A 17,327-nucleotide genomic window follows, 5' to 3' on the forward strand; every position below is an offset into this window, starting at 1 on the left:
CAGTGGTCAGCGGCACTGCGCAATGAACCCCGGTGACGTCGCCAATATCGGTGACGAATGCCTTAACTGGTCCTGGGTCACCCGTAGGTCGACAACCTGTCACAAAACTGGAGAGACAAAGGTGGACAAGCGTGGTGCTGGCCACCCACTCTCTCGTGTGTGCTGTATTAGCCTTAATCGGAGCTCGCTAACAACACTTGTGCCGACAGTCTGTTAAAGGCTATGCTGTTGAACTTTATCTTTGTTTGTACATTTCCAGCACTTTGTTAATCCACTGCTGGTTGAGGACCTCTCCAAGGGGTGTGGGTAATAGGGGATTGTTTGATCATACCTCACCACGTTGGTCAATGTAGATTGGTGAAGGTCGGAGCAAAGATGTGGGAGCATTCTTCTGCTGGGTGATCCATGTGGTGATATCTCACGAAGATCATAATAAATTCGAGATAAAACTATATTTTACTTCATGTCTAATTCATGGGACCGCTTTTTCCAGTACCAAAATATGAGAATAGGTTTTCCCCTTGTTTCTGGCAACAAAACAGGTGTTAAGATGTTAAAACACCAAACTGAAACCTTTTACAAGGAATCATGTTTGCATTCTGACCACAATACTTGTGGTCAGAATGCAAACAATGAACGTACTCTGATAATATATGCATTGTCTTTGAAACTGATTGGTTTAACACCGTTTTGAGACGAGACTCAAAATAAAAAAGTCTCTGGTGCGGACCAGTTTCAAAGACAATGCATATATTATCAGTGTTTTTTGTTTGCATTCTTACCACAAGCATTGTGGTTAATGCAGACACGATTCCTTGTAAAAGGTTTGAGTTTGGTGTTTTAACATCTTAACACCTGTTTTGTTGCCAGAAAAAAAGTGGAAAACCTATTTTCATATTAATGTCTACTTGTCGAGACAATCTCAATTAACATTAAATTTTTTAACACTCTCCTCTGTCAGATGTGGTGCCATCTTTTCCACGTTATTCAATCAGCTGTTGAGAAGAAAATCTTTGTGTAACTGATCCTATCATAGTTTCGGTACCGTACCCGTGTACCACCAGACCATGTAAGTCTGGTGTTAATTATGCAAAAGCTATGGTATCGAGAAATACAAAGTGTTGGTGAGAGATGGCATCAAAAACAATCGCCATCATAACCCCTGAACCATTAATGATTAATTTATCTCCCGTGTGTTTGTGTTGCAATGTCTCTGTTCCCCTGTGTGGCTCTGTGTCCGCCTCTGTGTCTCCTCTCTGTGCCTCTCTGTATCTCCTATCCCTCACGTATATCTCTCCATATCTCTCCTCGTTCCCGTGTGCGCGCCTCTCTCGCAGCTTCAATCAGCTCTGCCTGCCCACCTACGACTCTTGTGAAGAGCTGCACAAGATGCTGCGCTACGCCATTACGGAGGGCAGCGAGGGCTTCGGGCTGCTCTGACCGCCCCCCCCCCTACTCTGCCCTGCCCTGTGCTAGCCTTCCCTACTGACCTCGTCGAGCCTCTGCCCAATCGCATCTCTGCCTCAACCTTCAACCGATCCAGCCCTGGGCCTGTCATAACGAATGGCAGCGTTGCTCTGCAAGTTTTGCTCCGCACGGCCGAAAAGGTTGGCCAGCGTGCGCGATGGCGTGGCCACTCGCCGGGAAAGCAACGGCTGCCACCCGCGAACTCTGTGGCGTCCTGCTTCGTCTTCCGCAGCTGCTCTCCGACATCCGCAGCTTGGGGCTTGTGTGGCGCACGTAGCACTCAGCACTACCTCGCCTCCCTTCCTCATGCCGCCGCCGGCCAACTGGGATTGTGTTCAGTCGCGATGAGGAATTTCGCAACATATATGCAAGCGTGGTGCGGGTGTCTTGTCAGACGCGTGGCAATTGGCAAACAAAATGGCCATCGTTCGAGGCACACTCTTAGAAACGACCGAAGACATTTGCGTGCAGCGCTCGTCTCCCCGTCGGTATAAGCGGTCGCCGTCAATTTTTTTTATCATTGCCTGTGCGACGTCTTCCTTCATGGTCCTCCACCAAATTCGACGACTCTCGCGGAATGAACTCAAGTTTGCTTACAATGAACGGATGGACGAGCGAACAGCGTCTCTCTCCCGTGCTGCCCGTCTTTTACGCGGCGCGTGCGATCACGTCATTCGTGGGGGGGGAGGGGGGGGGGGTGGTGCTCCGCATGCAGCCGTTGCATGCCGTGCATGCGGGTTCGATTTGTACGTGGAGAGGACAACACGTTTTGATCAAGACGCTTCGAGGGAATTTGTGCGAAATTTTATCACCAATTATATCTCGGTCGCGCTGTCATCTGAGTCGGGTCGCATGGCATAAGCATGTCTTGTGGACCACCGTATTGGCAGTTTAGTGGCGTTTTGATTTGTTGGTGAGCTAAGATGAGGATGATGAAATCACAGAACTGGTGTCTCATAATGAGACACCAGACATTGCTGCAATTTAGCAATGTCAGCGTTTTCCACGTGACCATCCATTTCAATTTCTCATTGTTAGGCTCGGCAAAATGTGTTTTATTTGATTGCTCACAATGCAGTCATTGGTGACCAAGCTGACTCAAGACCATTGTCCGCTGGACTTGAGAATCTGGTTTAACGTGCCTGGAACCCGGATTCCAACTCAGCTGTGTTAGGTTGTGGGGGCGGTGACGCTGCCCAGTGGGTAGCGTGTTTGATCGCTTGTTGCAGAGGTTTGCGGTTCGACTCAGTTAGCTGTCCTGGTTAATACTGCGGCTTGTGTACTATCCGTAACAATACCACGCGCCGTCTGCTTCACTCACAGCGGACGTTAAAAGATCCCGGTACGTCGTTTGCAAGAGTAGTAGCGCATTGTGTGGCCGGCGTCGTGGTTCACGAAATTTCCACATTTGAAAATTATCCGCAAATTACTTGATGGGGAATATCGTTGTCATCGGCATCACAGTCTTGGGAGACCATACGTTTCTTGTGCCTTGGAGGCGAGGTCTTAGCGCAACATCTGCTGTGGCTGTGAAGTCCAATCCGTGAGAGGCAGGCTCGGTCGCAGTTCTGAAAGTTGTAGGCCAGCCCGGATGTTGTGGTGGTGTCCTGCTGTTCTTTCCTCTTTGCTCTTTGCTTCTCGTTGGTGAGCCAGAGTTGTTTAGTTTATCAGCAGCCTGCTGCAAAGTGCCTGTTGCCAGCGACGACGGCCCTGGGCAGCATCTCCCCAAGTGTTGACGCTCATGGTGAAGGGCTTGAGGCCGTACTTGCAGACATCTTTGTAGCGTAGTTGTGGGCGGCCAATTTGCCTCTTTCCGGAGGACAATTCTGCATAGAGAATGTCCTTCGGGATTCGTCCATTATCCATCTGACGGACCTGGCCCCATCCAGCAGAGACGTCGCTGCCTCAGGAGAGAGTACATACTGGGTAGCTGTGCTCTCTCCAGGACTGCTGAATGCGTGATCCTGTCCTTCCAGGTGATGCCTAATATTCGCTCAGACAGCGCAGATGGAAGTTGTTTGGCCTCCGCTCTTGATGTGAGTATGTTGTCCAGGTTTCACTGCCATATAGGAGTGTGCTGGTGACGCAGGCTCTGTACACTTGTACCTTTGTGTGGACTGTGAGTTTTTGGTAATTCCATACCCTAGATGTCAGTTTTCCAAAGGTTGAGGCTGCTTTTCCGGTGCAGCTGCTGAGTTTGGCATCGAGTGACAGGTTCTCGGTGATAGTGGACCCAAGGTAAGTGAAAGTGCTGACAGCTGCCAGTGTGTCGTTGTTGATGGAGGGGTCTTGTGCAGTACCCTGTACCACTGTTTTGGTTTCTTCACGCTGATGGTCAGGTTGAAGTCCTGGCATGCTTGGGTGAAACGGTCCATTGGGGTTTGTATTTGCTCCTGGGAGTGTGCCGATACTGCTGCGTCATCTGCAAACAGCGTGTCCCGAATGAGGAGTGGACGCACCTTTGTTTTTGCTTTTAACCGAGCGGGTTGAATCGTTTCCCGTCTGTTGTGTTTAGGTAGATTCCCTTAGTGGATGTCCGAAAGGCTTGCCGATCGAGGAGGGAAAATAATATCCCAAACAGGGTGGGTGCCAGCACATGTCCTTGCTTAACTCCGCCACAGATTTTCAAAGGGTCTGAAGTAGACCCATCAAACTCCGATGGTGCCTTGCATCTTGTTGTGAAAGTACTGCAGAATGCCGAAGAGTCTTGCGGGGGCAACCTATTCGTTCGACCATCTTCAAGAAGCTGCTCCTGCTCACAAGGTCGAAAGCTTTTTTGAGGTCAATGAAGGCCATGTAGAGTGGTTTCCTCTGCTCTCTGCACTTCTCCTGGAGTTGTCTCAGAGAGAAGGTCATGTCCATGGTGGACCTTCCTGCTCTGAAACCTGGCTGTGACACTGGGTAAAGCTTCTCTGCGAGGACCTAAAGTCTATTTAGTGCAACTGCTAGCAAAGAGCTTACCAGTGGCAATACTGGCATCTCTCATGTCCTGTGGGACAGTACCATCCCCTCCATCGCAGACGGAGGAGCTCGTGGAATTGGTGAAGAGCAGGCTTCCCAAATTTGAGGACTTCAGCTGTGATCCCATCACTGCCCGGTTCTTTTCCGCTGGCTAAGCTGACGATTGCCTTGCTGTGTTCCTTAGTTGTTCGTTCAGTGTCGAGCTCCTCCATGGTGGGTTGATGCTCAACATGGCCGAGTGCTGCGTCGGACACAGTATTTTTGCTGGCATAGAGCTCAGACTAGTGCTCTCCCCAGCGGGCCAGTTGTTTTGAGCGATCAGAGATTGTTTCTCCCGTGGCTGATTTTAGTGAAGATGTGTGAGGTGATGGTCCGAGTGCCTTTTTGATGCCGTCGTACATGCCTCTGTAATGTTGCCTGTGTCAGCTGATGTTTGGATGTCTTTGCAGAGCTGCAGCTAGTAATCGTTGGCACAGCCTCTTGAAGCCTTGCTGGAGTTTCTTCCTCACCGCTCTGAGAGCATTCAGGGTCTTGTCATTTCGGGTACATTTATAATTGGTGAGGGCAATGAGCTTTTCTTCCAGGGTGGGAGTCAGTTCCATTGAATTGGCTTCAAAGCAGTCGTTTTGACTTTCTCAGCTTTTTGCCAAAAGCTGTCAAGGCCGTGCTGTCCCATTTCTGCTGGGCATAGTGAGATTGGGGTACGTGGGAAAGTGATTCCTCTAGGGCTAAGGAAGGCTGCAGCTTTTGTTGGGTCAGCTGTTTTGCTGCTGTCGATGCGCGGGGGGCTCCTTCATCTTTGGCTCTGTGTATCATTTTTTTCTGTAGCTTGACTCTCCAGCACACGAGGGAGTGGTGTCACAGTCTACAATGTGGAAACTGCGGGTTTGGAGAATGCCTGGAAGATCGGCTCGTGTTAGGATCAGTTCCAGCTGGTGCCAGTGACCTGACCGTGGATGTCTCCAGGAGACCTTGTTGTGGGGTTTGGTCTGGAGTTTGTGATGTATAAGTTGTGGCATGTGCAGAACTTGGGAGTCGCTGGCCATTCTTATCCATCTTACCAATGCCATGGTGTCCCAAAAAATATGGCTCGGAGTCATGGTCTGCACCAACTCTAGCATTGAAGTCACCAAGCAGGTAAAGCTGTTATGTTTGTGTTGGAGCATACATGCTCACCAGGTGGACGGGCCCCATGGTCGTGTTCAGCAGAGGGCTAATATTCTATCTGAGCCACCTGTGGGTGGTAGTATTGCTTCCAGCAGGGTGTTCCTGACTGCAAAATCCACTCCATATTCCCTGGTTTCCTTGGGGGGCTTACCCTGCCAAAAAAAGGTGTAGTCCTTTTCCCTCCGGGAGCCTGATGAGTGGAGTTGGGTTTCCTGTAGGGTGCAAATGTCAATTTGTTATTTCTGGTGTTCGTTATTTATGACTGCAGTCTTGCAGGCATCGCTTAGTTCTAGTAGGTTGTCGGTTAGTACAGTTGTCATAGTCCCGACGTTCCAGCATCCCAGAGCAAATGCTGGTGTCTTCACTTTCGCTGCACAGTGAGGTTGGAGTTTCCTCTCCAGGGCACAGAAAGCCTGGGCAAGGTGTATGGAGGCCCTGTGTTGCCCAGGCAACATGGCTCTCCTCTCAGCCTCCCTGGCGTAATCCAAAGGAAGGGTGAATTGATACATTTGGCATCAGATTGACCGTAGGAGTTGCCAGAACAATGTTCCATACATTGAACTGGCTGACGGAGTCCAAGCCGTAGTTTCTGTCAGGGTTTTCTCCCTTAGCCTCTTCTGTTCCAGAGGATATCCACAAGGCAGCAGGGGGGTGCTATTTAACCCATTAGTGGCAGCTGTAGTAGTAGTAGCTGCAGTAGCTGTAGTTGTAGCAGTTGTAGTAGTCGCTGTAGGTGTAGTCGTAGCTGTAGCAGCTGTAGTCATAGCTGTAGTAGCTATAGCCATAGCTGTAGTAGTTATAGTCGTAGCTGTAGTAGTGTCTGTAGTAGTGGTAAGCAGCTGCTAGGTCTCATATGCAGGGCGCTGCTGGCGCTTGGTGGTGGTACTGCTGCTGCTGCTGCTCTCGGGTCCATGCTCGGCTTCTTCATCTTGCTCGTTTGGCTTGAGAGAAGTGACATGGGAGGGGGGAGACCTCCCCAAGGCCTCACAGCCTCGATCTTGCTTCGCGCCTCGCCCCCATGGGGTCTGGGGGGGTGGCGGCGGCGGCCGGGCCCGACGCCACTTAGGGGCAGGCCCGGGGTAGGCCCCGGACAACAGTCCGAGCTTCGCTTTACACAGCCAGCTTTCCATGCTCTCTCACCCAATGGGGAATAATACCCAGCAGCAAACGTCACCTCCCCCACGACGAAAATGTGGTAGGAGCCTCCCGAAGACGAGTCGTGAGACTCGGTGAGGCTTTCCTGGAGTAAATGAGTGTAACAATTATAAATAATTACGAGTCCCTGAGCCAGCACTTGACTTTTAGACTTGTTTTAAATGTGTACTCGCATGTTTTACTCGCATAGTAATGGTCCCAGTTCTCATTTTGAATGCATCTCAGTGGGCATTCACCAGCTTTAAGTGAAGTTTCCAAAACGATGACACCTATCATAGACTGTAGTAGAATAAGCACATTGACATCAGGTAATTTCCGTGTTAATAACTAAGCCGATACATATCAACCTTTATGTACTTCTAAGTGTTGCGTGCTCAAAACACCTGAAACCTCCCTCTCTCGCCCCCCCCCCCCACACCCACCCACATCTTACCACGCACTGTGAACTATATTTGGTCGTGGCCACAGGTGGTAATTGATGTCACGTATGGATGCTCAAAGCCGTCCGTATTAACCTGCAAAGCTTTCGAGCAACTCGGCCGCGGCGTCAAGGCGACGGGGACGATACTCGGCGGCGCCCGACCCAGGCCGTCGCGCACGAACGTTTTCGCGTTTCCCCCTCGAGGTTCGCTTCGCCAATTGAGTCGCCCGCACGCGTTGGCACCCTGCTGCCCCCCCCGCGCGTTGCCGCCGCCCTTCTGGAACGCGCTCGCGACGTTTGCAGGGGTCGACGGCGTCGCTCGTGAACGTCGACTTCCAAGGCGGCGGTTTTGTAGGGGGAAATAACAATAAAAAAGCCACCCCCAACGGCAAAAAAAAACATCGGATGGTGAAAACCTAACCTTGTTAAAATATTGTTTGTAAAATTTTCAACCGCTTAGGGCAGGGGTGGGCAAATTTGACAGAGGGACCGGGCCAGGAAACAGATGGATGGAGTGTTTGTGTGAACTAATATAAATGACATGTAAAAAATCATTACATGAAAGGATTTGGCCTTTAACAGGTAGCAAAGCATTTATTTGCAAGGCAATTTAACAAATTGCACGAACATGAACGATACAAAAATATGTTGTAACTCCCGGTCAAAGTGCGCCATCTAATGGGGAAATGGGGGCATTGCAGGAGAAAGGTAACATTTAATTTAATAATATTATTTGGACAAGTTCGGCGGGCCGTATTAAAAAGCCCAACGGGCCGTGTACGGCCCGGGGGCCGTACTTTGCCCATGTCTGGCTTAGGGGCTAGTCCACCTACGAAGGAAAGAAAGTTGAGGCGGGGAAGGTGGGTGCCGAATTATACGGGGCAAAAACCACCGAGTCGAGTGGCGCCAATTTCTCGGGATAAGAAACGAGCTGTGCAGGGCCGGGCGCCCCCTCTCCGGAACGGGCTCGGCACGGCTCCGGAGGTCTGCGTTACAGTGGCCGTGGAAATGCAGCACATTTCTCTGGGACTCGTGGGAACGACTGTCCGAACTTTCACAACAGCGAAGGTCACACAATCACGAGCTGCTGCTGAAGGGGCCACTGGATTTTATCGGAGTTTGATCGGTCAGGGGAGTGGGGGGGGGGGGTAGGCTTCACGTGTAATTTATTACATTCCCATTGCAAAGAACGTTACAATGAACTGTCATTTTAATGTTGCACAGTTGCTTATTTTTTTAGTAATTAAAAATTCCAACTACAACGGAATGTGGCAATATTTGAATGAGCTGTGGAAATAAAACCTATAATTACATGTGTTTGATTTAAAGCTTTCGTGACTGCAGGGATTCAGCCTCAAACGAGTATTTGTGTGGTGCGTGAACATCGCCACTGGAGAGACAAAGGCGGCCGGGCGGTTAATAATAAAAAAAAAATATCCTGTTGAGATTATTTTGTACGTTAAAAAATGTAGTTAAAAAAATGTAGTTAAAACCACGAATAAGCCCAGGATCGGTGGGACCTGGACCGGTTGAAAAAAAATAAAATCTTGAATTGTCACGCGAGGCGAGTCTGTGTCGAAAATGAGAGCTCGTTAGGCAAAGCAGATGCGAAGCACCGGGCAAAATTCGGTATATGGGCAATTTTTTTAATTTTAAATGGTTGTGCGATGACAAACTGTGTAGTACTAAGTAGCTGAGATCTTGCGATGTGACGACGTATTGGCATGATTTTGCTGTGCGATCTCATTGAACCATTTGGGGGGCTGGGTCCCAAAAAACACAAATGGGTGGCCGGTGATTAATAATCTATGGGGGCTGCCGAATATGACGACTTAAATTGCCAACTGAGAGCGTAAATAAGCAATGAAGCGAACAGCGTCTGCAGTGTCGCGGGCGTTGTACCGTTCCGTGGCAGTGAAGCGGAAGCTGAGTTCTCGAACAAAGCTCTCTGTTCACAGGTCGATCTTCGTCCCCACCCTTACACCCATGATCATGAGCTTTGGGCAATGACCAAAAAGATGTTGATCGCGGGGTACAAGGGGCCGAGGTTTCTCCGCAGGGTTGCCGGGCTCACTCTCCGCGATCGGGTGAGGAGCTCGGTAATCCGCGAGAGCCTCAGAGTCGAGCCGCTGCTCCTCCGGATCGAGAGGAGTCAAGTTGAGGTGGTTCAGGCACCCGGTAAGGATGCCCCCCGGTAGACTCCGCCTGGAACTCTACCGGGCAGCAGCAGCAGCGACGTCCCACTGGGCGAAGGCCCCGGGGTCGGCCCAGGTCACGCTGGCAGGATGACGTCACTCGGCTGGCCTGGGAACGCCTGGGAATCCCTCAGGAAGAGCTAGAGTCTCTGTATAGTGTAGTGTATAGTGTAGTGTATAGTGTAGTGTATAGTGTAGTGTATAGTGTAGTGTATAGTGTAGTGTATAGTGTAGTAAATAGTGTAGTATTTAGTGTAGTGTATAGTAGTGTATAGTGTAGTATATAGTGTAGTAGTGTATAGTCTAGTGTATAGTGTAGTAGTGTAGTGTATAGTGTAGTAGTGTAGTGTATAGTGTAGTGTAGTAGTGTATAGTGTAGTGTATAGTGTAGTGTATAGTGTAGTAGTGTATAGTGTAGTGTATAGTGTAGTAGTGTAGTGTATAGTGTAGTGTAGTAGTGTAGTGTATAGAGTAGTGTATAGTAGTGTATAGTGTAGTGTATAGTGTAGTGTATAGTGTAGTAGTGTATAGTGTAGTGTATAGTGTAGTAGTGTATAGTGTAGTGTATAGTGTAGTGTATAGTGTAGTGTATAGTGTAGTAGTGTATAGTGTAGTGTATAGTGTAGTGTATAGTGTAGTGTGTAGTGTATAGTGTAGTGTATAGTGTAATGTATAGTGTAGTAGTGTATAGTGTAGTAGTGTATAGTGTAGTAGTGTATAGTGTAGTGTATAGTGTAGTGTATGGTGTAGTGTATAGTGTATGGTGTAGTGTATAGTGTAGTGTATAGTGTAGTAGTGTATAGTGTAGTGTAGTGTATAGTGTAGTGTATAGTGTATAGTGTAGTGTATAGTGTAGTGTATAGTGTAGTAGTGTAGTGTATAGTGTAGTGTATAGTGTAGTGCATAGTAGTGTATAGTGTAGTGTATAGTGTAGTGTATAGTGTAGTAGTGTAGTAGTGTATAGTGTAGTGTATAGTGTAGTGTATAGTATAGTGTAGTAGTGTAGTGTATAGTGTAGTGTATAGTGTAGTAGTGTATAGTGTAGTAGTGTATAGTGTAGTGTATAGTGTAGTGTATAGTGTAGTAGTGTATAGTGTAGTGTATAGTGTAGTAGTGTATAGTGTAGTAGTGTATAGTGTAGTAGTGTATAGTGTAGTAGTGTATAGTGTAGTGTATAGTGTAGTGTATAGTAGTGTATAGTGCAGTGTATGGTGTAGTGTAGTGTATAGTGTAGTGTATAGTGTAGTGTATAGTGTAGTGTATAGTGTAGTAGTGTATAGTGTAGTGTATAGTGTAGTAGTGTAGTGTATAGTGTAGTGTATAGTGTAGTGTATTGTATAGTAGTGTATAGTGTAGTGTATAGTGTAGTAGTGTATAGTGTAGTGTATAGTGTAGTGTATAGTGTAGTGTATAGTAGTGTATGGTGTAGTGTATAGTGTAGTGTATAGTGTAGTAGTGTATAGTGTAGTAGTGTATAGTGTAGTGTATAGTGTAGTGTATAGTGTAGTAGTGTATAGTGTAGTGTATAGTGTAGTGTAGTAGTGTATAGTGTAGTAGTGTATAGTGTAGTGTATAGTGTAGTGTATAGTGTATTGTATAGTGTAGTGTATTGTAGTGTATAGTAGTGTATAGTAGTGTATAGTGTATAGTAGTGTATGGTGTAGTGTATAGTGTAGTGTATAGTGTAGTAGTATATAGTGTAGTAGTGTATAGTGTAGTGTATAGTGTAGTAGTGTATAGTGTAGTAGTGTATAGTGTAGTAGTGTATAGTGTAATGTATAGTGTAGTGTATGGTGTAGTGTATAGTGTAGTGTATAGTGTAGTGTATAGTGTAGTGTATAGTGTAGTAGTGTATAGTGTAGTGTACAGTAGTGTATAGTGTAGTGTATAGTAGTGTATAGTGTAGTGTATAGTATAGTGTATGGTGTAGTGTATAGTGTAGTATAGTGTAGTGTATAGTGTATTGTATAGTGTAGTGTATAGTGTAGTGTATAATATAGTGTAGTGTATGGTGTAGTGTATAGTGGTGTAGTGTATAGTAGTGTATAGTGTAGTGTATTGTATGGTGTAGTGTATAGAGTAGTGTAGTGCATAGTGTAATTCATAGTGTAGTAGTGTATAGTAGTCTATAGTAATGTATAGTAGTGTATAGTGTATCGTAGTGTAATGCCGGAGTCCGTCACCAGGGAAAGGGAGGTCTGGACCGCCACTACTCAACGTGCTGCGACCCTCACCAGGACAAACACAGACCGAGAAAAGAAACAAACGAATGTTTTTTTTTGCTCTGATCGCATTTGCAATTTCCCCCACCCAAACCGGCCTACCGGCCCTCAGAATGGGCCGGTTACACAGTGACATTTGCCCTCTGGACCGCTGCTGCTCTTATGGCCAGTCCGGGCCTGCCCGTGGAGAGTCCCCGTGACTCCGGGCCCTGTGATTAGTCACGAGCCAGCGCGGGGTCGGGGGGAGGGGATTTTGGGGAGTTGTTGAGGTGCAATTCAAAGTACGGGGGTTTTGTGCCGTGCCTAAATCATTTAAATGTTTACACGGAAACAGCCTTGTAGAAATTCGTGCGGGGTTTATAACTGCGTCGCTCTGGGATGTTTGAAAGTAAATTATTTTTGTCCACGAATGGATATAAACAGGTTTTCGGCGAAAACAGAATACAATGCCCGAAACGACATTTGAAGAACACGCGACCTAGACGTCGCAAAAATACAAACACAGCGAGGTTAAAACAAACATTTCTTCAACAACAGACAGTGTGTGTCACACGAAGGGTGATGCAATAGCGTCCTTCACACTCATTCTAGAATCTTCTTTGGTTCTTTCGGTAAAGTCACGTAGAATGAGAATAAAATAATAAATTGATAAAATAAAATAACATTGTGTTATTTTATTTTATCAATGAATCATTGCAGTCACGAAAGCTTTAAATCGAAATCATTCTAGAATCTTAAGCTTGGACCCAATCCAAAAGTTGTGAAGACAGCTGTTTTTGAGTTTATTTTGTTTTGCCAGGTGAGAACCAAAGAGACGAGGATAAGAGTCTGATTTGCAAGAGTGACCAGGGGACTGTGCTGGCTCAGTGCTCCCACTGAGACAGAAACCCAGAGCCAGGGCTTCAACCCAGGTTTTTCCAGCAGCACTGGCGAAACACTCCGACACAGCCATTCTGAACCTCCGAGCCATGCAGACACCTTTTCGATTTGGCGAAGAATACTTCTCATTGCCCCTGCTCTTTCCTCTTATCAAATACTCTGGAGAAGAAAAAAAAGCATTTATGAGTGCCTTGCTGGTGAGGCCATTCACAGGAATGAGGCATACCTGAGTGACGCTCGTGTTCACATGTAATGTTTGTATATTTGCATGCCTCTAATTTATGTAATAATGCAAATAATATTGTAAGTAGACGTGTCTCCCAATCGGATGGCTATAGCTTCATAGGGCAGCCGTAAGGCAATGGAAATTCCACGTTCCGATGGCAGGGAACGCGTTCTCCTTGGGACGATCGTTATCCTTCAGGGGTCACTAATAATGTTAGTCACTCCGGAGGGATGATGGGCTGAGTTGATCCTGCGACCACTGTTAACCCACTGTTAGTCACAGCCTTTACCCGAGATTAAAAATGTATACTCTTGGTTCCTTCGGTTAAAGTCACGTTGGTAAAGAAAATTAAAATAAAAGATAAAAAATAAAAATAAAGAAATTAAATCACTGAAGTAAAATGTATTGCTGTAGTTGTCACACCTGATGATGATTGCTTGTGTTGCAATCGAAACGTCGTGATTTATTTTTGTTATCTTTTATTTTCTTTACCTACGCGACTTTACCGAAAGAACCAAGAGTATGGATCCTTGCCGTCACGAAAATTTCAAAAATAGAATAAAAAATGTACCCAACATTAACAGTGAACCCATGACGTTTCCTTTGTGACTGCGGTAAGGTCGACCGAGCAAGAGATAATGCAACTCGCCGGGCACTTCGCAATTAAACAAATATATATTGTCTGACGACGATGCATACAATCTAGCAAATTACTTCGTCAGGGTGTTCACGTGTTAACGTCATCCTAAGCCGAGGGTGATGGTTAATTCCCATTGGGGGTTCAATGGAACGTTTGCATCACCGATGGAAGAGATTGGCGTTACCTTCATGCGCGTATCCCTACCGAGAGCAGAGCACAGAGCGATGCGTTTAGAGTCTTTGGCTGCTGCTATGGATTTCCACGTGATGATGAGAAAGTTCGTTTTCATTTGTGGCCAGGTCGCTTCTGAAAAGGAGCTCTATGGCTCAGTGGGCTTTACCTGGTAAAATAATAATGGTATTTTATTCCATTCATATATTTCCTTCACGCAGGCAAAACATTGACGTCCCGGTGCCTAGGCAAGTGTGAAATGTTAATGTGTCGATACAGATTAAGAGGCCATCACGTCCAATGCCATTTACGCCATCACACCTCACGACCATTTTATTCCTTCAACCACAATTCGCAACTGCTTCACAGTCGTCGCTGGAACATCAACGTCTGACATTCTCAACACCACCACCAGCACCCCCTGTATCTGGCTTTAGCTCCTCCTGCTTGTTACAAAGTTGACACCTGTCCCATTAATAGGATCGAATGTTCTCATTGGCACACTTGGCCCTCAGATCTTCTCCTTACTACACAGGTGACACCCCTCCTTCATAGATCACTCTTAAAGTCCCATGGCCGCATCTGGCTTTGGACCTTCCCTTTGACTGCTGACCTCTAGGTCCCTGAGTGCCTCTCCAGGGGCCTGTCAACGAAAGGGCAATCCCCCTGAATAAATACAATTTCGTCACCAGAACCACTGCACTGAATTTCCAGTATAGCTCCACTTTCCATAGTATAATGAGGTACACATTAAAGTTTGAATAGATGTAGGGGGTTTCCCCCACTCAATCTGCAAGTCCAACAAACTCCTCAATGCATCCTCGTGTGATAAAGCAATGGACGAGCTCAGCTGTTAGAGCACTTACATTCCTGGTCAACCCGGTCTCGTCATCATGATTAAAATCGATCATCGGAAGGCAATCGTCAACATCATTACACTGGTCAGTAATCATCACCATAAACAATCATCGCCAACACAGCCGAGTTAAATGTTACATTGTACTGCGGTGTCCTTGACACGTGCGTGCAGCATGATCTCGTGGGACCTTGGGGGGCTAAGGGGCCGTTCATAAATGACGTCACGCACCTGGGGGGGGGTCAGACATTTGTGACGAGGGGGGGGGGGTGAGAAATGTGACGTTACATCAAAATGCGCAACTTTAAAGAAATATAGGCAACACGTTCTACTTAATTAAATAGACTTTTTAATAAATGTTTTCTCCTATAACATTAGAGTGCAGCGGCACATTAATTATGCACTACAATGACAATAGTTTAAAGAGATTTAAAGCATGTTTTATTTGGGGGGGGGGGGGGCAGAGCTTTGTGACGTCATATTTGAGGGGGGATCTGACTTTTTGTGACGTCGTTGTGACGAAGGGGGGGGGTAAAACATCGTCCAAAATCGCGTGACGTCATTTATGGACGGCCCCTTAGCAGGTCCATGTCTTATGATTTCCTGCCTTCACCATACAGCAGGAGAATACGCTGAAAGACACACTCAAGCTCTGCTAGAGGGGCCTCAAGTGATACCGGTAAAGCGATGCGCAAGGTGATGTTGTGCGTGGCTAATGAGATGCAAGAGTTATCAGCGTTGTACGGGGGTCGCGCTAAGCGAGGTCTGCCTGTTAGCAGGTATTTAATTTGATTTACCCCCCCCCCCCCGGGTGGAGTGGGGGGGGTGTAGCAGGGAATATATTTAAACCCCCGATGTTGATTATCGAACAAACGCGTGACGCATCGTAATGCTGGAGTCAACAGGAACTATTCCGGTGAACCAGGTTAGTAGGGACTTTCCCGGTATCGTGAGGTGCATTTCACGGTTTTACAGCGCTCATAACAAGAACATCGACGGGAACTCGCTATACAGGAGGTCGTGAGTGCAATCCAGACCCTGACGCCTGCTGCTGTATATTTGGAGTTTGCGGTGTGTCTCTGCTTGTGGTCGCGTGGATTTTTCTCCGGGTCCTCCGGTTTTTCCGTCCACATGTAGAATCAACATCACGCGTTTAGAGCATTTGGCTTCTGCTATAAATCTCCACACGATGAGCCATGTTTGTTTGAGCTATAATTTGTGGCCAGGTCGCTTCTGAAAAAGAGATTTTCAGTTCAGTGGGCCTTACCTGGTAAAATAAAGTTAGTTTATATTTGTTTTAATAAATCACACAGGTTTATTTCATTTATTTTAACACATTATCAAAGTGACTACCATTAACATTAATGTACGCATGAATTATCTTTTGACATTAATTTAGTACTTTTTTTACAGATTACAGCTGCCTTCATCAGGAATCGTGACAACTAATTGAATTCGTTTGTGCTGAGTACATTTTTATTTAAATTTCATCCGAAAAGGAAAATACATTTTGAATAATGATAAAGTATTAACTTCAAGAACAAACAATTAAAATGTTTTAATTGCCAGTGTTCAAATAAATTGAACAACCCCAATGTATCCTGACTTTTAAGCCACCCTGCAAAAGAAACCCTTTACGGGCCTAAATCCTTTATACGATTCAACAAAGATCCCCCGTATAACCTCAGCAGACATGTGGGGCAAGTGCTGTTAGCGGGCACCCGTGAAGACCCGCACAACACACGAAGGGGTGGGGTGAGTAGCCAGCACCTCGCCCGGCCGCCTTTGTCTACCCCGTGCCCATGTTTACAACCTACACCAGGCTGAGTCCACAGGGGGGGAAGCCCTGGATCGGTTCAGATATTCAGCACTGGTGTTGGTGGCCGTGAGCGGGAACCGAACTCGGGACGCCGGGTTCAGTAGTGCAGCGCTCTAACCGCTGCAACCACCGCTCGCTCCCCTTACGATTCACCACCACCACCACCAGCCACCACCAACAACCACTCCCAACCCACCTCGTGTCGTCGTTCTGCAGGACAGAGAGGGGGCCCCGACATCGTCCCCCGTTCTCCACTCTCGCCTCCGCGCTTAGTCCACAAGGGGGTGCTCGGATATCGATAAAATATTCATCGTGAGCTACGCTGCGGGAATTTGGGGAGAGAAGGTGGGGGGGTGGTGGAGTTGATAGTTTATTGAAGGTGGGGAATATGAATAGGGATAAGTTGGCACAGTAACATCTAGAAGGCGTTCTTGGGTTGGATCGTTGAAGGCAGTTGTTACGTTCGACGGCAAGACGCATCAATTGGTGAAGCATGGTTTGTAGTTTTTTATTTAGAGAATGCTTTTACACGTGACTTTTACATCGTTTGAGTACCAGATACACAATAAAAAAAGAATAGATACGTATGTCGGTGTTACGTGAGCGGACGTCAGCCCACGTAGTCACAGAGCCACGGTTTGTAAGTGAGAGGGTAACTGATACACCGTTGATTTAATAAAAAAAAATACTGATGATTTTTTGTTTAATATATGAAAACAGCACAGTTGACGCTGGGAGAGACGTGACAACAGCATTTAGGAGGCCAATTGCATCTGGACATTCATAATTTGGTCATAACTCATGTTAACAATAAACTAACCGTATTCGTCAAAACACTATGGCCTTAAAATAAAACCACGTAAAAAAATGAGCGACGTTTATGACAATGCACTGCTGTATGGCTGGGTGTGAATCAAGATAAATCAACCGTGGACAGTTGTCGTTTTGTCAACCCCGGGGGTGTGTGGGTGGGTGGGGGGGAGATGATGAATTTATCAACGCCACTCCTCACCACCAGGATTTGAACTCTCAATCCCACGGAGGATGCTGGCCAAGTCACCCGGCCGATGCGATGGTTGGCTCTCTGCGTTATTGAACCTCACGTCCGGCTCAATCACTAGTCGAGTTTGTTGATGTGCACGTCTTGG

At 46.8% G+C, this 17,327-nt stretch overlaps 1 protein-coding gene across 5 annotated transcripts in view; it reads left to right on the forward strand.

Moving 5' to 3' along the window:
* Positions 1 to 8,734, forward strand: part of AREL1 (apoptosis resistant E3 ubiquitin protein ligase 1) — a 42,708-nt gene extending 33,974 nt beyond the window's left edge. For all 5 annotated transcript variants that reach the window (XM_032965172.2, XM_032965173.2, XM_076071543.1 and 2 more), the window contains one exon: positions 1,338 to 8,734. In XM_032965172.2, coding sequence (XP_032821063.2) covers positions 1,338 to 1,440 — 103 coding nt within the window. In that variant the 3' untranslated portion in view covers positions 1,441 to 8,734. The remainder of the gene's footprint in view (positions 1 to 1,337) is intronic.
* Positions 8,735 to 17,327: the final 8,593 nt, after the last annotated feature.

Source organism: Petromyzon marinus, chromosome 33 (assembly GCF_048934315.1).
Source record: "Petromyzon marinus isolate PM22_M1 ecotype Great Lakes invasive population chromosome 33, UKy_Petmar_22M1.pri1.0, whole genome shotgun sequence".
NCBI lineage: Eukaryota > Metazoa > Chordata > Hyperoartia > Petromyzontiformes > Petromyzontidae > Petromyzon > Petromyzon marinus.